The 21,589-nt window shown below is 41.7% G+C and overlaps 1 protein-coding gene and 1 long non-coding RNA gene across 3 annotated transcripts in view; both read right to left on the bottom strand.

Moving 5' to 3' along the window:
• Positions 1–480: 480 nt before the first annotated feature.
• The window catches only part of LOC133092755 (uncharacterized), a 22,719-nt gene continuing 1,610 nt past the window's right edge, over positions 481–21,589 (bottom strand). For both annotated transcript variants that reach the window (XR_009701133.1, XR_009701132.1), the window contains exons 2-3: positions 2,356–2,471; positions 481–642 (exon numbers count right to left, since the gene is read on the bottom strand). This is a non-coding gene — a long non-coding RNA (uncharacterized LOC133092755). The remainder of the gene's footprint in view (positions 643–2,355; positions 2,472–21,589) is intronic.
• LOC133092298 (protein FAM24B-like) lies at positions 5,190–6,588 on the bottom strand. The gene is made up of 2 exons (XM_061191554.1): positions 6,497–6,588; positions 5,190–5,373 (listed from the first exon to the last, which is right to left on the bottom strand). The coding sequence occupies exons 1-2, from the start codon at positions 6,586–6,588 to the stop codon at positions 5,190–5,192; spliced, it is 276 nt and encodes a 91-aa protein (XP_061047537.1).

The following is a 21,589-nucleotide window of genomic DNA, read 5'->3' as shown; positions in this document are numbered from 1 at the left end:
CTCAGCAAAATAGTAAGTTTGACAAATCTGAGGTTGTCCATGTAGAGACAGGTAAAAGAAATAGCTAAAGAGGTTCTCTCTGAGGTCTGTTGCTAAGTAAGTCTTCTTCTCTGATTATTCAACTTCTAAGGCAGTCACTCTCTTTGCAGCTAGAAGTCTTGCATTTTATAATTCTTCACTATCAAGAACTTGATCATTGTCTTAAACAGTGCAACATATTATAAAGAAAAGTTATCTCTTGATACCACATTGCCAACTTAAAGATATCTTTGACTCCTTAATGTTTAGATGCTAGTAGGTGTATCTTTTTGTTTCTGTCCCTCTGATGGTGTGAGAATTTATTTTCAGATCTTGCCAAGGGTCTTGTGAAGAATAAACTAAGGGTCTGTCAGAAAGTCGCTGTTTTTTTTCTGTTTTTTTTTTTAAACTACAATAATTGGTCAGTTGAATCAGATGTCATTTACTCAAAACAAGCTTTATTTGTCTGTTTCAAAGGGAACAAATTGGGCCTTGGCTTTGTTGAGTTTGGGTTAAGCTTGCAAATGAGAGCCTGAACGACAATCACAACAACCCCTCAGGACTGCTCTGTGAGCTACCACGCACTTAGTCTGTTTCCCAGATCTTCAAAGCATTACAGGAAACCTGAAAAGCAAGCAAAGAAAGATTAGCATATTCCCACACGCTCCCAGAAAAGAAGGGCAGCACCCACTTAATCTAATCTCTTTTTATACCTTAACAGAAAGAGGCCTGCACTAGGCTCAGTACCCTCAAAGTTGTCTTTAAAGAAACAGACTTGGACACAGCCAGATATTTTTGTTGTTGTTTTTCAATAAATATTCAGTAACTACATTAATGCATATATGTGGAATCTGAAAAAACTGGTATAGACGATCTTATTTACAACGCAGAAATAGAGACACAGACGTAGAGAACAAACGTATGGATACCAAAGAGGAAGGGGGGCGGGGGGGGGTGGGATGAATTGGGAGATTGGGATTGACATATATACACTATTGATACTATGTATAAAATAGATAACTAACGAGAACCTACTGTATGGCACAGGGAACTCTACTCAGTGCCCTGTGGTGATCTAAATGGGAAGGCAATCCAAAAAAGAAGGGACATATGTATACATATAGCTGATTCACTTTGCTGTACAGTAGAAACTAACACAACATTGTAAAGCAACTAAACTCCAATAAAAATTTTTTAGAAATATTCAGTAACAATATTTAAAATATGAGCCCTCAAGTCCAGGGTATTGTTCCCATCTTTGTCAATAAATAGCATGTGCGAGATGAGAATACAGTATTGTCAAGTCCCCCAGGGAGAAGGCAGGGTTTGGTGGGGCCTGGAAGTGAACCCCAAATTCCTGAGAGGTGAAAATCTGACAAGTGACCCAAGGAGGGACATTGCCTCTAAAGGGAGACATGTCAGTTTGATTACAAACATGCCCTTCACCAACAACTGTCTTGGTAAAAGTAAGTTTCCTGCTGATACACAGTAGAAGTTGATGATATGTAATTAATGGTCAATTTGATGAAGATGGCAATCTTTGTATCAAAAGTTAATTATCTCTCACGAGTAGCTTCATCCTCAGTCACACGAAACAATGATTTTAGCATCTGGCATCTATTTCATGCAAGTGCTTCAAATGAAAAAAGGAATTTTTCCAAGTAACCAAGAGCTGCTAGAGTTTCCACTTTGAAAAGTTAATCTGCCCATTAACTGGTACCTATCCAAATCTTGTTGAGAAAGTGGGAGGCTAACAGTTTCCAAAATTAGCATCTTATGGCTTTTAGCAAATCCCTAATGTGAAAAGTGTTGACAATGAATGGACTGAATTTTTAAGAATAAATAAATAAGGGTCCAATGAACTTCCAGTTCAGGTACTCTGGGTGTAGTTCAGTGGATGGGAGCCAGGAAGCTGCTCTTTCCAAAAGCACCCAGGTGATTCTTAGGAATGATGAAGTTTGAAAACCAAGGCCGCTGTTCAGCATCTCATGCCCCATGGATCAAAATGCACTTAACAGGGAAAAGCGTGCAACCCGGAAACTCCAATGGGTGCAGAAAAAAACAGCCCAAGAGAAGCCTGCTCCCTCTAGCCAAAGGACCAGCAGCAAAGGGGCAGCCAGGCAATTCAGAAAATTTTCAGGCAATAACCTACCTGCTCCAAACACCATGGGTAACACTATGCCCCCCCCCAGCCCAGGCAGCAAAGGTGAAGTGGGGAGCCTAGACTTCCACCTGCTCTCCGTGCCCCACACCCATCTCATCCCCTGTCCTCCCCTCCCTTCCCTTCCCCAGGGTGATGTCAGAAAAGGCAGAGTGAAGAGCTGGGACTTTCATCACCTCCAGGCAGCAAGGAGGGCCCCCCTGCACCCCCAAGTCAGGTGGAGGCCAGGTGGGGAGCCTGGACTTCCAGCTCCATCCATCAGGTCTGAGGCACCCCTTTGAGTCTGCTAAGACTAAAGAAAAAATAACATTGATATTATATATTATTATATGCTGATAGTGCATCGTATAGCTCAATAGCTCCACTACAAAGTTTTTTTATTCCTGGTTATATGATTTTACACTCTCTAGTGAGTCACAGTATCTGACAGTTTTCTTAGTATTACAGTATTGCACCTGACACACCTCTGAATATGCCCCTCGCATGGCCACCAGCAGATGTTTAGTCAGTTCCTGACAGAGGGATGATTGATGGGCCAGTGACCAGATAATTTTTCAGTGCTCTTTTTAAATACTTAATTTGATTTGCCCATCCTAAGTAAGTTCTTAAGTGTTTTCACATTGGGTTAGAAAAGATCTTATTCGTTATATGAACGAATACAGAGGAGATTCACCCGCATGGCCACTGGGGCAAGTATTTGGAAGATCTACATGGAAATATTAAGAAGAAAATGGGGGAAATCTGTTTTGATTTGGAGCTGGAATTCAATCAGGCCCCTAAGGACTTGTTCGCTGAGGGTAGAGATGCTGTTGTATCCATGGTGTATCCCCAGCATACTGTATACTCATACAGAGGAGTAAAGAGAAGGCCTCTGGGCATCAGGAATGTGGCTGCCTGTTTGGCAGCCCCCAGCCACCATTTTACATCAAGGAAACTGAGGCTCAGAGAGGTTAAGAAACTTCTCCAGTGGCACTAGCTTGTGAAAGGCAGAGTTGGATTGGAACCAAGTGTGTCCAGTTCTAAAGACCCTGTGTTACACTCTGTCCATACCGCCAACCAGAGAGGTTTGTCTCAAAGACCCCTTACTCCATCTTGCCTCCCTCAAGGACCCTGAGATGCCTGGACTTATGGCATATTCCCCACATTTGGAACACACTTGTGCAGGGCCTCCCAGATGCTGGGCACTGAGCTGCCCACTGCGTGGGGTTCAGAGGGAAATTGGACGTGCTCAGGGGCTTGCTGGCGACAAGAGAAAATCGAACTGCATTTGAACTCCTAAGAAGGGGCAGAAAGCAGTAGGTGCCAGGAGAGGGAGGAAGTGCTCCAGGAACTCAAGAAGAACGCGTCACATCCAGCTGGAAGGTCTGGGGCAGGCTCCACGGAAGGTGCAGCCTTGAATTTGCCTCTTGAAACTCTTACTGAGATTGGGGACACTCACCCTCCATCGAGTTTCCCAGACATTCCAAGGGCTACTGTGTGAGAGCAGCTCCAGCTCCCACATCCCTCTGGCAAATTTCACAAGCACTAAAGCGCTGAATACTCCCTCATCAGCCAAGCCCTCTGCTGAGGACTGAAACTCAGCCAGGAGGTGGCCTCTTCCAAATGCTTAGTTCTACCATTGTTCTCTCCCTGTTAGCCTAGACATAGTAGCCGTTTCCTTCATTATTTCCTGTTATCCTTTTCCACCCCTTTTAGCAGGTAACCAACCACCTGTTACGAGTCAATTCTTTACCTTGAGTAAAACACATGATGCTCACTAAGCAAGGGTTTTGTTAATGAAAGAACGAATTGTGGGGACTTCCCTGGTGGCGCAGTGGTTAAGAATCCGCCTGCCAATGCAGGGGACACGGGTTCGAGCCCTGGTCCGGGAAGATCCCACATGCCGCGGAGCAACTAAGTCCACGCGCCACAACTATTGAGCCTGCACTCTAGAGCCCGCAAGCCACAACTACTGAGCCCTCGTGCCACAACTACTGAAGCCCGTGCGCCTAGAGCCTGTGCTCCGCAACAAGAGAAGCCACCGCAATGAGAAGCCTGTGCACCGCAACAAAAAGTAGCCCCCGCTCGCCGCAACTAGAGAAAGCCCGCGCGCGGCAACGAAGACCCAACGCAGCCAAAAAATAAATAAAAATAAATATGTGCTATCAACATTTCAAATGTTTTTTTTAAAAAAAGAACAAATTGTGGTTACAAATGGAGAGTCTATGGTTAGAAGGGGGTTCCAGAGGCTCAGAGGAAAGAGCAGAAACAGAAGGGAGCAGACGAGCAGGAGTGACAAGGGGTGCACCTCTGCTGAGACCAGGAGGATCTGGGCTTCACCATTCAGCGGGAGGTTCCTGTTTGCAGTTAAAGACACTGACAGCTGAGTCAGCAATAATCAGTGTTAAAGTGATCCAAAGAGAAGAAAAAAATCTGCTTCTGAAGATTTGGAGGATAGCAGGAGGAGGAATCTCAGGTTTTTAAAATGTCCTTTTGACACCACAGAGTTCAACCCCATGATTGCACAGATCAGGCAACCTCAACCCAGAGACAGCCCATCTGGCTGTTCTCCCTCTGGGATGAATGGAGTTTCCCTCCAGGGCAGTGTAACAACTGCCCATGGTAGAGTAGCTGGATGAGAGTGAATGAAGCCCTCAGAAGGAGGAGGGCCGAGCGTGGGAAGTTTAGCAGGGTCTGAAACTAGAAACACTCTAAGATCAATATTTTTTTTCTGGGGTTGGATATATAGGTGTATCTTCTACTCTAACTCTCCTTATATTGCAGTATAACTTTATAAGCTAGTTGCCCCAAGTCCCAAAGTGGGTACTACACAAATTTAAGTACTTTTATAACTAACAACAACAATACTGGAGGCAGAGAGGATTATTTTCAATATTTCATTTATTCAAAAGTATATAAATATGTTATATAGTACATGATATAATGTAAACAGTATAAAACTTGACTTGAATAATAAAACATTCTACTAAGAAAGAAATATTGCTCACAAAGATATTTATGCCCACCCAAGTCAGAGTCCCTCGTTTGCATCACAGAAGCATGGTGGCAGGGCATCAAAGCCAGCATACAAGTTACATTCATCACAGCATTGGAGGTTGGGATAAGACCCAGTGGTGATGGCCGCAGCGACCTTGTCCTGGGTGACCATGGCTGGATTATTTTTTAAGGCCGAACAAATAGGTACCTTTGGAACTCTTGAGAAAAGACATACACAGAGCATAGGATTAGAATTTTTCTTCTCAGTCCATTTGTTACAACTTGTCAGAGGTATCTCAGAAGCTTAGGACTGGAGCCAATCAAACACATGACACCAGCCCAAGATTAAAGTGCTCTGCCCCCGTCCCAAGTTCCTGTCTAATCCCTTTCTCTCCTAAGATTGCCAGAAATGTAAAATCAGGTTACAGCAAATAAGGGAGAGTGACTTGCAAGTGCGGGTCACCCAGATGATCACTGCAAGTCCTCCAAGTGCAGAGCATGACAGGTACCAAAGTCAGTTGTCCCCTGGGTGCTGGGATTCACCTTCCAGCACACAGGCCTAACTTCCCTAGAATGGGAAAACCACTGCTTCTTTTTTGTTTGTTTGTTTGTTTTTTCTCCCCATTATTAGATAAGGAATCTGAGACATGGAGAAACACAGTGCCTTGATCAAACACATACAAGCAGAGGAGGAGCTGTAAATAAAAGGCAGATCATTGAAAGCTTGATGCAGGGCTCTGTTCCACAACTTATGCTGCCTCCTTGGAACGTTAATGAATGGGAACACCACTGCTTCTGACAACCAATCTCTCCCATATTTGAAGGTCCCTTTCCCCCAAATCTAATGCTCACTTTTCTGATCTACACTCCCCTGTTAGGTAAACTCCAGGATCTTCACACAACTCAGCTTCCCCAAAGTCCTATAGGCCCACCTCACTGTCCCCAAGGCCAAGGACACACTGAGAGCTCCCCAACGCAGGCAAGAGAAGATCAACTCAGCCCATCCTCTGAGTGAACACAGGCAGAGAGACTCATTCACACAGTCTTCAGTCTGCAGTGCTGTGGAATTAGCCAGCTGAGGGTAAACTCAATGAGGCCAAGTGACAGCAAAGCAGCACAGAGCCACCTGGCTGAGAACATTCTACTTATGAACTCACAGCCCCAAACAGGAAGGCAAAGAAACCAAGATTCTACACGCACTGCCTTTGTCGTCTCAAACCCTCCCGCCGTTCCTGACCTCACCCGGGGTGCGGCCATGGGGCAAGGAATGACCCTACTCAAGCACAGAACCCCAGGATCCCATCTGAGGGAGTGTTAGCCACTCTTACCCACATCACTCACTTCAATGCGTTGGCTACTTTGTAGTAAAGACAGATGACAGCAGCCATCAGCACAAGCATAGCCAAAAGGATACCGCCACCAATGCAGAACATAATTATCGTGTTAACTTTGGAAGCTTTACCTAGGCAGAGAAGTGCAGGCAAGCAGTGAATGTGGCTTCCCTCCCCACAGCCACCTAGCAACCTCAATATGCTTCCTTCAGTGGAGGAGAATGAACCCAAACCACACATCCTTATGCGTGTATAAGGGGAAGGGGGCCTTATGAGTCTTCCTAGGGGGGGCCCAAGACCCTAAGCTGGCCCAGAGACTGGGGAAAGGGTTCATTTCTAAATGAGATGGGACTGAAATGCAAAGTCCAGAGAGAAGGAAGGAAAGAAAGTGGGAAGAATCTTTTTCTCTCTTTCACATGCAGTAAAGTGCAGCTGTAAATAACCAGCCTGCACTTGAGCAAATGGTTTTATTCCCAAACACCTGGGCCTCCTTAAATATGTTTCCTTTCAGAGTCAGAATTAAACCCTTGCCTGTACATCAGGCTTAAAAATCTTCTATGGCAATTATTAAGGGAATGGCTTTTTAAAAATGTTATGTTCAAAAATACTAAGAATATACTAATCTATTTTGTAAGCGATATGTGTTTCAGGAAAAGGAAGCTTTCAATTCTCCCTCTGACAACTGCCATTTTTCCTCCTAAACCCTAAATCTTTCCAGGAAGTCCCATTTGTGTGGAATAAGCAATTTGTTTAATCTGACTCCCTGAAACTGGGGAAAAGTGAGCCAGAAGAGAGGAATAAACAATCCAACTGCCAAAGCATACTTACGAGCATCTAAGTCATCAAAGCTGGCATTCAAAGATGAATGCTGACAGTTTAAAAAAATTACAATTAAAATAAACTTTAGGGAACAGTACATCTTATCAGGAATTTCTCAAACCCTTAATCTGAGAAAGAAAATTCTAATTATCCTTGTTAGGAGTAATTGAGATATAAGTTTGAAGAGCTCGCTTTTAGAAGCACAGTCTCCACCAGTGCGACCAGAATGGACAACCACTGTCCAGCTCCAACTTGTATGCCTATCAGGCCTTAGGCTGTGTGACATCAACTCTTTGGACACCAGCTCTCTTTCAGGGAGTTCTGAATTCCATTCCATGTTCAGATATATTTTAGCACCAATGGAAATGTGAATGCCCAAATACTAGTTTAAATCATTTAATTTCAATCTCGCCTTTTCAGATTTTGTTTCTCTCAGAGGACCATTTAAGGTTTGACAGTTAATCAAAAGCAAATTTGGGGGGGGGAAAAAAAGCGAATTTGGGATTTCAATAAAATAAAAAGACAGTGATGTGGGGAGGCTAATATCTAAAAATACTCATATCTAAAAGTACAGTCATAGAAGGCTGGTTAGACTTCATGATTTAGCAACACAATGAAATAGTATATACTTGTAGTTTTTAACAGGATTTGGATATAGGTTCATTGACTTCAGAATATTATCATAATTTATAGTTAAGACAAAAAGATTTCAAAAAGCAATTTGAAGAGGATATCTGTTCTAAATCGGGTTTCTGTGATTTCAAGGTACTCACACCAGCAAAGCTGGTTCCATTAAATGAGGGAATTACTTTAACTACAAAGGGTTATTCCTTGCTGCTCTGGCCAAACCCTGGGTGAGGTTACAAACAGCAGGGGAGATATAACCCAAAATGGTGGCATAAGATCTCTGAAAATTCTCTCCTCTGTAAAAGCAATGAAAAATCTGGCAAAAAAGAAATTGTCAGAATCAGGTTTTTCTGACTCTGGATACTAACTATAAGCTTTCAGCAGCTCAGGAAACATTTATTTAAGAACAACTGAATCTCAGTATTGAACAGCATGCTTTGTGGCACTGTTCCATCATTCACTCTCCAGCTCCATTGGTAGCCTTATTTTCAACAGCCTAGATTCCAACGCAGCCACCAGAGGGAGCAGAATAGAGGTAGAGCCCTTTCAGAGTCTCATTCCCAAAGAACTGTCATTATCTGACTCATCTGCTGGTTTTCTGGAAGACGTCACTTGCTTGCAAAGCTATCTGCATTTGACCTAACTTGGAGTCCACTCAGTGCAAAAAGTCTCCTCACAGAACTTTTGGCAAAACTTTTGACAAAATGTTTTAACTTCCTGGCTCTCTGAGGCATTGGATTATTTGGGGCAACTGACAGACTAGCCAAAAAGCTTAAAGGAAAAGCTGGTAAATTAGATGTCCATAGGGGTTTTGAACAGCTCTGACATATCCGTGGGAGTCTAGAAGTCCATGCACATGTATAGAGCTGTGTGCATGCAGGGTTGTGAGCATGCTCAAGAAAGACATGAGATGGCCCTATGCATTCAACCCTGGCTGACCTTGAAGCTTTTCCCAAGCAGGAAGTGAAGGCAAAGGCAGAGTTTTCAACTGCTTGGCTGATACTGTTGAAGGCATGCTCCAGTAGGCACACAGAGCCCCTCATGAAAGACTGGGAGGTATACTGGTTCCAGGCATTTAAGGTAATCTTAAATGCTTAGTAGCCAATCATTAGCTGACTACTAAGCTAATCAATAGAGACTTCAGTGTCCACACACAATAAAGAATACAGACTTTACAATGAATTAGTTGAGAAAAGTCACTAAACAAACAACAACAACAAACCTTGGAGAATGGGGAGAACCTGATTTCTAGAGTTGCCATGTTATATTATTTTTTCTTGCTTTTTTTTGGCCGTGGTGTGTGGCTTGCAGGATCTCAGTTCCCCAACCAGGGACTGAACCCAGGCTATGACAGTGAAAGCCCGGAATCCTAACCACTAGGCCACCAGCGAACTCTATATTATCTATATTATTTTAAATGTGCAGTTCTCAACAAAAGAATGTAATATATGCAAAGGAACAAGAAAGTATGGCCCATAAAAAGGGGGAGGAGGGAAGCAATCAAAAACTTTCCCTGGGGGGGGGGAATAAATTGGGAGATTGGGACTGATACATACACACTACTTTATATAAAATAGAAAACTAATAAGAACCTGTGGTATAGCACAGGGAACTGTACTAAATACTCTGTAATGGCCTATATGGGAAACGAATCTAAAAAAAAAAAAAAGAAAAGAAAAGAAAAAAGAGTGGATATATGTATATGTCTAACTGATTCATTTTGCTGTACACCTGAAACACAACATTGTAAATCAACTACTCCAATAAAAATTTTAAAAAAACACTTTCCCTGAAGAAGCCCAGACATTGGCTCTACTAGACAAAGACTTTAAATCAGCTATTTTAAACATGTCCAAAGTAAACCACTTCTTTTTATTTTAACATTTATTTATTTATTTATTTATTTGGCTGCACTGGGTCTTAGTTGCAGCACACAGGATCTTCATTGCCGCATGCAGGATCTTTTAGTTGTAGCATGTGGGCTCTTAGTTGAGGCATGCAGGATCTAATTCCCTGACCAGGGATCGAACCTGGGACCCCTGCATTGGGAGCGCGGAGTCTTAACCACTGGACAACCAGGGAAATCCCCAAAGTAAACCACTTCTAAAGAACTAAAGGAAAGTATGAGAATAATGTCTCCAATAGAGAATATCAATAGAGAGAGAAATTATTTTTTAAAAGAACCAAATGGAAATTCTGGAGTTGGAAAGTACAATAACTGAAAAAAAAATTCACTGGAGGGGCTTACCAACAGATTTGAGCAGGGAGAAGAAAGTGAAGACAGGTCAATTGAGATTATTCAGTCTAAGGAACCGAAAGAAAAAATAAATAAAAATGAACACGGACCTTCCAATTTCCACTCCAAAATGTAAAGAGCTCGGGAGCTGTCATCCTCAAAACAAGAAAAAAAAATTGAGGGCTTCCCTGGTGGTGCAGTGGTTGAGAATCTGCCTGCCAATGCAGGGGACATGGGTTCGAGCCCTGGTCTGGGAAGATCCCACATGCCACAGAGCAACTAGGCCCATGAGCCACAATTACTGAGCCTGTGCGTCTGGAGCCTGTGCTCCGCAACAAGAGAGGCCGCGATAATGAGAGGCCCGCGCACCGTGATGAAGACTGGCCCCCACTTGCCGCAACTAGAGAAAGCCCTCGCACAGAAACGAAGACCCAACACAGCCATAAATAAATAAATAAATAAATAAACCCAAAGTTTAACAACAACAAAAAAAGACAACTAAACTCAACAGTTTGGTTTAATGTAATTTAAAAAAAAATTGGAACAAATTGAAAATCAACAAGTCTTCTTAAGTTAACGAGAGAATTGAAGTCACATGGAAAATAGCCACCCCCAAAAGTTAAGAGACAGGTGAATACAGAGAATCATGGCATACAGCACACCAGGAGAAGAAGTCACTGCTGGAGCCAGCAATGGGTAGGAACAAATAAATAGTAATTGATGAATTGCTGGAGGCTGAATGAGGACTAGCTTGAGAGAGAAAACAAACAAAACAAAAAACAAAACAACAAAACAAAACCAAAAACCTCCTGGAGGCTCAGTTTTGTTTTGTTTTGTTTTTGGTGGTGGGGGGCACACTTTCATGATTGTTACCTCTAGGAACTCGATTAGGTTCTTATGGTAAAGACTGAAGAAAAAACCCTCGTGCTTTGGTCTCCAATGACACCACATTAGAGGTGGCTTTGTTGCTGCTGGGAGATAAAGTCCTGAATTTCCACTAGGCTTCTTCTGGTATCACTGCATCAGTTAGGTAGAACAGTGCCTCATCTCCACCAGATGAGGGTGGAAGTCCAGACTTCCCAAGGTCTCCACTGACACCACAGGGGCTGGGAAGGGATGCAGGTCTCAGCTCTACTCAGGCTTCTCGGGCACTAACCTGGAGAGAGGGGGTTGGGACACCTCTTTAGAGCCTGGTGAAAATGGAAGTCTAGTTTCTGCATGTAGTCTCTGCTGTGGGGGACGGGAAGGGGAGGAGAAGTGGGGCCACAGTTTTTTCTGTGGCATTTGGCTGGAACACAGCAGTTATTTCATTCTTTCTAGGCTGCCTGTTTCCTGGTCCTTTGGCTAGAAACAGCAGGCTTTTGTTGGGCTTTTTTTGTCTGCACCCACTGGTGTTTCCAGGTTGCCAGCTTCTTCAGCTCCAAGTCTGGAAATATGAAGCGAAAACAAAATCCAGGGGACGCACCACCATGTTTCCTTGGATCTCAAGGTTACTAAGCTAGTCTGTTTTCGTCTCTCCATCTGTCAGAGTCTTGTTTGTTTTATATGTTCAGGGTTTTTAGTTGCAGTTAGTGGGAAGCATAAGGAAAGGTACATCTACTCCATCTTACCAGAAGCAGAAGTCTCTCATGTGGAAGATTTTGACATCAACTCTCTACTTAATGACCAAAGCCACTGTGCCAACCCTGCTTGTCCGACCCTGAGAGTGAATGCCTCCTTAAATTGTGCACCCCAGGCACCTCACGTGTGTCATCCTAGACTGGGCCCTGTCATCTCATCATAGCTTATCTTTCCAGTCTCATTCCCCACTGCATTTCCCCACACCCAATGTATTTTCATGCCTGAGTTTTGGCTAGATGGCTCTCCAGTCTCTCTCCTCCTCTATCGGCTGAAATATTAATCCTGCAAAGCTTCACTAAAATGCCATCTCCTCTGTAAACTTTTCACTGATTCCCATCTGCCCCCCACCCCATGTTAATTGTTCCTTTCCCTCTGTATCCATGACCTTTGTTTGTACCTCTCTGAAAATTTGACTTCTGTTTGCCTTAAGGTTTTCCAGCTCCTGCTTTAACTCTGAACAGACATTTGTCTTGAGTAAAGGAACCTACTATGCTCACACTCACTGAACCCAGTACTTTGAGTTAAATTAACTGTGGGTTTCCTTCTGCTTTTTATCTCACTCAAAAATGTTTTATTTTTCCAAGTTTCTTTTCTATTCCTTCCTATTGAAGCAGCAACGATTCTGAGGGACACAGTCTTGAATATGGTAAGTCATGATTAAGGAGGTAGGCTATGTTGACTTTCCTTACAGAGCTGACCACTTCACCTCTTGCTTTCCTTCTATTCCTGTAGTTACTTGACTGTTGAGTTACTTGATGACTCTGTACGTTTAAAGTGTGTTTTTTTCAAGGAGTAAGTTTCATGAGGAACGAACTCTGGATCCCCAAGTATCAAAAAGAGAGCCTAGAACCCATTAGGTGCTACCACATGTCATGGACGATGACTCAAATATGAATTTTATCAATCTGGTAACACCTTTCCCCACCTGAGCCTCTAAATTCAGACAGAGCAATAAATTCGGACATAGCAGTAAGCCCTGACCAGTATTATTTCATTTATTGATAAGGATATTTCATATTGTGTTACCAACATTAAACTATTGGCCTGACCATTTCTAACGTGTTTTAGTAACAGCTTTCTAGAGATGACTAGGAGGAAACAGCTAAAACCTCTGTTTGGCAGATGAGGAAACTGAAGCTCAGAGAACAAATGACTCCCTTGGATCACTTAGCAAGTCACTGGCAGGACTGGAGCTAGGGCCTGGTTCTGTGATCTTTCCCTCCAGCCCCCTCCTCCCAGGTCCAACACCTTTCCAGCCCCCTGCCTTTTGAAACCGTTTGAAATGATATGTTGTTTCCTATTTCCAGTCCCCCCAACTCTATTATCCAGAGACTTTGATTTTGACTCTGAGCTGAAAGATGGGCAAAGAAATCCAGCTGCATTTCATTTAGGGAAAGGGGCTGGTTATTATCATTATGTTTTCATCCTAAGAGCTATCTCATTGGCAATTCACATGGCATGACTAGTCAAGAGTACTGGGGCTGATGGGGACCAGGGGCCATGTGTTCCAGATGACAAAAGGTAAGCAGTAGCTGTATTCAGAATCAGTGAGCTGAACTCTGTGATGTGATTACAGGGGCTTGTTTTCTCTCTGTGGGAAATTCTTTGTAATTCACACTCAAGGCCTTTTACCCAGGTCAGTTATTCTGCCAAGTGCCCATCCTGTGACTAACACCTGGGTCAGGTGGTTGCACACCCTCATACCTGCAAATTGTATCTATGGTGGCAGAAAGCAGCCCAGATCCCAGTCCACTGGGAGTAATCCTGTGAGGCCCCCTTACTTGGCCCAAGTTCCAGCTCTGTGCCCCTTCCACAGCTCCTGCTCTGCTCCTGGGATTCTCATCTTTACCTTCAGACACCTGCATGGCTGAGGGCCTTGCTCACGCCTCATCATCCTGTCCATAAACAAGATGACGGTTATACTGAGCAATGGAGGAGTCCAAGACCAGGGAGTTTTTGGTGCAACGTATTTTTCCATGAGGTAAAAATTAACTCGTGTAGATTTTTCCATTCAATTTTTTGTTTAATTCATTTTAATTTAGCTTAAGGATAAATGTTTATTGAACTCCTACAATGTGTCAACACTGTTTTAAGATGGGGATAACAGTAGTGCAAAAAAAAAAAAAAATCAGCTGCCTTCTCCCTGTATCTTCATGTGTTCCTTTCTCTGTGTTTGTCCCAATCTCTTATAAGAACACCAGTCTTATTGGATTATGGCCCACCCTAATGCCCTCATTTTAACTCAATTACCTCTTTAAAGGCCCTAGGTTCAAATACATAATATTCTGAGATACTGGGGGTGAGGACTTCAACAAGTGAATTGGGAGAGAGGGGGCACAATTCAGCCCCAAACAGATATTTTCATGGGTAATTGACCTCCTTTGTCATTTGAAATCCAAAGCTGTTGTCAGGTGAAGTAACTCTTCTTGCATGGCTACCCTGAGACTCTTGCAATTCCCTTGCCCAGGTTAATACCTGAGAGGTAAATCATTTAAATAGGCCATTTTCATCCAAATATAGGTAAAGCAAGACTTAGCATCTCCCCAGTTCCCACATCACCACTTTCAAATTCTTAAAGATAGTTCCATGCCACGTATTGGACAATTAACCCAGAATTTTAGTTTTCTGCTCATTCCGACAGGGTCTCTCCAAATGCCCTCAGAAGACACACTTCCAAGGTGGTTTTGAGGAAAAACCACAAGCGTAGACAAACCTGAATTCTTATCCTACCTTAGTCACTCTATAACTTTAGCTAAGTGACTTCACATCACTCAACTTCAGTTTTCTAGTCTGTAAAATGGGGATATCACAGCCTACTTCATACTATGGCATGATGATATTCTGAACATGAAGCACCTGGCACAGGCTTGGCACACAAGAGGTGCCCAGTAAATGCTAAATGTCAATTTCCTCTTCCCTTGTTCTTTCCATGCTCTGATCTCTCTCCTCAACTTAAAGAGCAAAAATATTTTGTATTGCCCCTAATAACATCACCATTCCAGAATATTTGGAAGTCCCTCTTCTCTTTTACTTCCTAGTTTGAGAGTCAAATGGAGGTCACTTCAATAACATTTAATTAAGATAATAATATAGTGGTTCTCAAAGTGTGCCTGAGGCCAGCAGCGTCAGGAGCAGTATCTGGAACTTGTTAGACATGCAAATTCTCAGGCCTCAGCTCAGAACTTCTGAGTCAGAAACTCTGAAGTGGGACCCAGCCATCTGTGTTTCATCAAGCCCTCTAGCTCACTGGAATGCAAGCTTATTTAAAGAACCACTGATCTATGTTTAAGAACATGGACTCTGGAGCCAAGAGTGCTAAGATTTGATTCCTCTTCCACTTTTCATTACTATGTAACCGTGTCTTAAGTGACTTCTCTGGTCATCCATTTTCACATCTACTGAACTGTAAGACTTGTAAGACTCCCTATCCAATAAACCATTGATGTCTCTGTGTCTCTGTCTCCGGGCTCTTTCTTCAGTCTCTCAGCTGGGCAATTACAAGGTCTGCAGGTCTGGAGGGCGCAGCCTAACAACCACGCAGCTAATGTTGAAGTGTACTTATGTCCTCACAAAGTAAGCCACCAGAACTGATTTCTCCTTCCTGGAGCCCTTGGGGAGAAAAGCATTTATGATTTCTCTATGTAAAGAAAGATGAGTTTGGGACTTCCCTGGCGGTCCAGTGGTTAAGATCCTACATGCCGCACAGCCAAAGGAAAAAAAAAAAAAAAGAAGAAGAAAAAAAGATGAATTTACTAGAAGATTCTTTAACTGCATTTAAAAACAATCTGTAATGAAACCTAACTTGTGATTTGTAATCATCACATATAAAAAAACAATCATTTTCTTTTTTTTTTCGGACCGCACCACGCAGCATGTGGGATCCTAGTTCCCCGACCAGGGATCAAACCTGTGCCCCCTGCCTTGGAAGCATGGAATCTTATCCACTGGACCACCAGGGAAGTCCCCCCATTTTATTTTTCTTTCTTATTTTTGGCTGAAGGGTAATGCCTTGAAGATAAGGGCTTTTAAATTATTTACTTACTTAAAATCAACTCTTATCATAAGAGCAATACATGTGTGTTACAGAAAAATAAGAAAGCAAAGAAAATTAAAAGAAAAAAATTCCATAATCCAATCTACTTATGGAAAATAGCTGTTAACAACTTCACATATATATATATAAAATCATGGGTATCTTTCCTATAGATATGCCTCAATTAAAGAATTAACTTTGGAGTAATCCTTTGTATGGGTTGTATGGGTTTACAAATGTGTGTTCTCTTTAATATTTTACAATAATGAGCATGCCATAATTAACACTTTGATACATAAGTTTATGCATATATCTGATTATTTCATAAAGATAAATTCTTAGAACTAGAATTACCAGGTCAAGTTCCACATATTTATATAGTGTCGAACTGCTCTGAAGAAATGTGGTACTAACATAATCTTCCATTTAAGAGTGTATAACAGCAAATGTTTCTCCATATTATGTCCAGCAGTGGATAATTTAATTTTAAAATTTCTGGCTGTGGCCTTTTGAAAGGAGAACTTAACTGATTTCATTTGAAACTCTGGTTCAATTTTTTTTTCTCTCAGCCTCAGTCAAATTCATTTGCCAAACATGGTAAAATGAAAAGGGGCAAAGGGACAAGGCTTCTTAACGCCTCCATCATGGCAAATGGCTTGGCAGCTCTGAGGGCCAGCAGTCTTACAATTCTGGTCTCTCACACCATCTGATGAATAAGTTTCCTGCTGGCCTCCAGGGATACATATCAATTCCAGCCATATACAGATCTATGTGAGAATACCGCAGCTGTATGACTGGTTTATTATCAGCAATTCCCAAAGAGGGAGTGTTCCCTTTACCCCACTCGTTCACAGAAGGTTTATAGAGAGTACTATAACTAAAGCCCTTCACTGGGGTATCTCAATACGCAGCACAGGGTAGGTACTGAGTAATTAATTACTCGTGGAATTGATAAGACATTCTTGCTTTGCAGTTCTGTTTGATAAGATCATAAATAAGTTGATTAAACCTTCTCTGTTCTTCCCCCAAAATGCAAATTCTTAAGAGTCAAAGGACTGACCTGGATGAAGGTGAGTAGCAGGGCACTGTCATACACCCATAAGACAGGGTGAGACCCGACTGATTCTGCTGGTAAAGATAAAACAATCCACTTCTAGATTCAGACAGTTTATTATTTACAGAGAGAGTGAAAGATGTGCCAAATCCCTGTTCCACACTCCAAAAAGGATGAGACCAAAGCAAGAGAGGCTGAATGCCTGCAATGCAAGTTGTGGAGTATTTCGATGCTGAGGAGTCAGTTCTAGCCTGTAGCTAAGTGGTTTTATATTCTGAAGTTTTATTTTGGAGGGGGGAAAGGGGCGGGGAGGGGGCAAGGCAGAAAGCCTCAGAACTCATCAGAATCCAGAGACAATGAGAAACTGTCTCAGGACAACCTCCCAGAGGAGAGAAGGAAGTGACAGAAGGTCCTATAACGATTCCTTACAAGCCTCTCATCATCTCTTTTTTTTTTTGATGTGGACCATTTTTAAATTTATTTATTTATTTATTTATGGCTGTGTTGGGTCTTCGTTTCTGTGCAAGGGCTTTCTCTAGTTGTGGCAAGCGGGGGCTACTCTTCATCGCGGTGCGCAGGCCTCTCACTATCGCGGCCTCTCTTGTTGCGGAGCGCAGGCTCAGTAATTGTGGCTCACGGGCCCAGTTGCTCCGCGGCATGTGGGATCTTCCCAGACCAGGGCTCGAACCCGTGTCCCCTGCATTGGCAGGCAGATTCTCAACCACTGCGCCACCAGGGAAGCCCTCTCATCATCTCTTGATCTAGGAGGAGTACAAAGCATTCCGCCAAAACTCAGAAGAGCCTTTGCTTGCATGGTCTATGTGGAAAGGTGCAAGGATGCCAGGACACAATGACAGTGGGATTGTTTTCTTAATTTCTCTTTAATAGTACAAATTGTAATAGTACAAAGTTAATAGTACAGAATAGTAAAAATTCTTTTTAGTACAAATTCCATTTGTAAGTACAAGCCCACTGTTTAGTATGGTCCATGAGCTAAGAATGGTTGAGCTAAAATTCAAAATAATATTTCATGACATGGAAATTACATGAAATTCAAATGTCAGTGTCCATAAAGATTTTGGAACACAGTGATACTCATTTGTTTAGAAGTGGTCTATTTTTGCTTTCATGCTACAACAGCAGAATTGAGTAGTGTCAATAGAAAGTGGCCTACAAAGCTTAAAAGATTATCTGGCCCTTTACAGACAAAGTTTGCCAATCCCTATCCAGCACCAGATATACCTTCTCAAATTGCTATACCTCCTCCTTTAATTTCTGTTCAACCTGTTCTTTTGTTGTGGTTTTAAACCAGCTGCCTCATATATACACTACTATGTATAAAATAGATAAATAATGAGAACCTACTGTATAGCACAGGGAACTCTACTCAATGCTCTGTGGTGACCTAAATGGGAAGGAAATCTAAAAAGAGGGGATATGTCAATAGGTATACGTATAACTGATTCACTTTGCTGTACAGCAGAAACTAACACAACATTGTAAAGCAAATATACTCCAATAAAAATTTAAAAAATAAAAAACCAGCTTCATATACATATGAAAAAATAAATAAATAAATAAACCAGCTGTCTCAAGTCCCAAAGTGGATAATATAAAAACTTTTTAAATAAAAAAGTAAAAGAAACATCACCAGAATAGGATACAAGAGTCAAAGAAATTTTTTCCATAATTGCATATTTACTGAAAAATACATCAGAGGTAATGTAAATATGACCTTCTAAAGCAAATGAAGAAATAAGAATATACTTTAACTGAAATACCAAAAAATTTTACTAAAAAGAAATTAAATGTAAACCATAAAGATATTATAAAGATATCTGTTCCCAGCATTTCCAGGTTAGACTCCTTCACTTTGGTCACAGAAGCATGTCAGGAGGTAATGGAGCCTGGCATAGACAGTACATCCTTCACACAAATGAATTGTGGCAGGGGGTGGCACAAGGGAGTTCACCTGTATTTGATGAACTGCCACAATATTATTCTCTAAGACTACATAACTTAAGCATCTAACAACTAAAGGGTTAGGAGATATCAGATTTTTCAGGATTATCTTCTTCCAAACTCTGTTATATGCCTTTTGTGTCAAAGTCATTGCTTTCAATATTTTTCTTCAATGCTCTAAAGATATATTTTTAAAAATTAGATTTGTGGAGTTTTTTCTAAGTCCATTTGTTACATTCATCAGGGGGTTCTGTCTGGAAGTTTTCTACTGAGGCAAATCATACCATGTGACCTCTCTCAATTCCTATCCAATCCCTTCCTCCCCTAACTGTTTTATAAAATGCAATGAGGCTAAAATAAATCAAGGAGAACAAACTGCAAACTTGTCACCATATTGCCACTTTCCGACCTCGTCAGTGACTAACCAACTAGACCTTAAAGGCTTAAAAGGTGCCTATATTCTACCATACCCTAAGATAGTGGTGGGAAGATGGACAGTAATAGAAGCTCTTAATCTTTTTGTGTCATGGAGAAACTTAGTCTGGTGAATCCTATGGACCCTTTCAGAATAACACATTTAAGTATTTAACATAAAATACATAGGATTGCAAATGAAATCAAGCAAATTGAAATCATCACAAAATATTTTAAAAACCAAATGTATAATATAGTAGTATATGTGCTTCTTTACAATTAGATTCAATGCCCAGAATACTGATGGATCTAATAACTACCACACACAAATCATGGCATTGTAGAATTTATTATATAACTATATGTATTTGTCAAAAGGCAAAGAATTATACACTAAAATTTGTGACTCTTTATGTTGACTATACCTTAATGAAGCTCACTTATAAAAATAAAAATTTATAGTGGTAGTCTAATAACTATAAGTTTGAGGTTCTGATAAAATTTTGAGACAGCTCTAAGAATACTAATGTGATGTGAAAATGTCATTTATTTTAGTGACAAGGCGATAGGTGTTTCTAAGTCTACTAATTCTACTGTGGCTAGTTTTACTAATCATTAAACTGTTACATTTCAGTATGAGGTTAACAAAAATAAAGATGGGAATATCTTTCCCAATTTGGGTTGATGGCCCCCATGAAATATATACACGGAATGTATACACACAGTACACACAAGGTAGTGAGACTAGAGAGTAGTGAGACTACTTGCAGAGATAAACAGAGTATCTGTGGACATAGCTGAGGATAAGCAGCCCTTAGGAATCAGAAGGGTCTGCATGCCATAGTCACGCTTCCTGCTTATTTACTCTCACGAGGACATCCAGTCCTCAACTTGTATACAGCCAGCCCAAGAATTCTCCAACAGTAAAGAACCAAGAGAAGTTACAGAGGTCTACTTCCAAGCTCCCAAGTTCTTCATGGGCATGACATTCCCCTGTATCACAGGTGCTAGCTTTGCCATGGCAACACCAAGCATGCGGCCAAACACCTGGCTACAACTAGGAATGGATCCTCCTGGTTCAGTCTAGGACCATATCCTTCCCCCAAACCCCAACGTCCCATAGTCCAGTAAGGAGTCAGTGGAAACAATGGGCAGAAAAGTGACGCGGGGGTGTTGGGCCAACAAGGAAGGGCTTCTATTGTTATCCCTATCAATTCCATACAAAAACCCTCTACCAGGTGTAATATACTACCTAATTTCCATAAGTATACACATGGTAGGAAACACAAATGTGAGAATTATTTTATAAAGTCCCAAACCACAAGAGACTCATAGTACCTCAAAAGTGTAGTTCAGAGGAATTAGTGATTAATTCTGTAGCACAGTGGAGGTCTGTACTTGCTTTTGAATATGAACAGAATTTTCCCTGCTATCCAAAAGGAAAAGCATTGCAGATAGAGGGAAAGGCATGTGCAAAGGTAGAGGAGAATGGGAGGCAGGCAGGAGTAAGAGTACCAAAGGCTTTGTACGCCATGCTAATGAGTGATGTGACTCAGTCTGGCGCAGCAAACACCAGAAGGATCAGAGGGCAATGCAGAGAATGAAATGGAGGTAATTAAAATGAAGGCTCGGGAATTCCCTGGCAGTCCCGTGATTAGGACTCCCCGCTTTCACCGTCGGCGCCCGGGCTCGATCCCTGGTCGGAGAACTAAGGTCCTGCAAGCCGTGTGGTGTGGCCAAAAAAAAAGGCCAAAAGACCAATAAAGAAAATCCTGGAACTTTTCAGCTGAAAGTCAGTGCTGGAAAACAGAAAAGGCAGAGATGGAGACAAAGAGGAAAGTTTTCCTTAAAAAAAAAAAAGGAGGGGGGAAGTCAAGACAGTGATTTATTGGATATATGGGAATAAAAGAGGGGGGACCACACAAGTCTTTAGTTTTCTGACCTATGGTCTTTCGGCTTTATTTAAGGAAGTCAACATCCAGTTGCTAATATTGATCTTGCTCATAAATGGCAGATTGGTATTTCTGAAGAAGAGCCAGTTTTCCTTTGGACCATGCAAACAGTCTAACATGGATCAAAGTTACCTTATGACCACAAGAGGCAGGACATACATGACAAATATACTGCTTACCGTTAAGTCTGGGGGACTAATCTTTGCAATCATTAAAACCAGAACATTTACAGTTAAGGACTTTTAACTTTATAAATTCTGTACCTATCAGATCTGTGGTAGGTTTCTCTTTCAATCTTCCTAAGTCCATCTAACAAACACTCTGGATAATTACTTATAGAAAAATACATTAATAATTTTTCTAGCACCACTCCACAAGTACGTAAA

This window comes from Eubalaena glacialis, chromosome 1, assembly GCF_028564815.1.
Source record: "Eubalaena glacialis isolate mEubGla1 chromosome 1, mEubGla1.1.hap2.+ XY, whole genome shotgun sequence".
Classification (NCBI taxonomy): Eukaryota; Metazoa; Chordata; class Mammalia; order Artiodactyla; family Balaenidae; genus Eubalaena; species Eubalaena glacialis.
The sequence above is the reverse complement of the archived record's forward strand: the minus strand, read 5'-3'. Positions and strand labels throughout refer to the sequence as shown.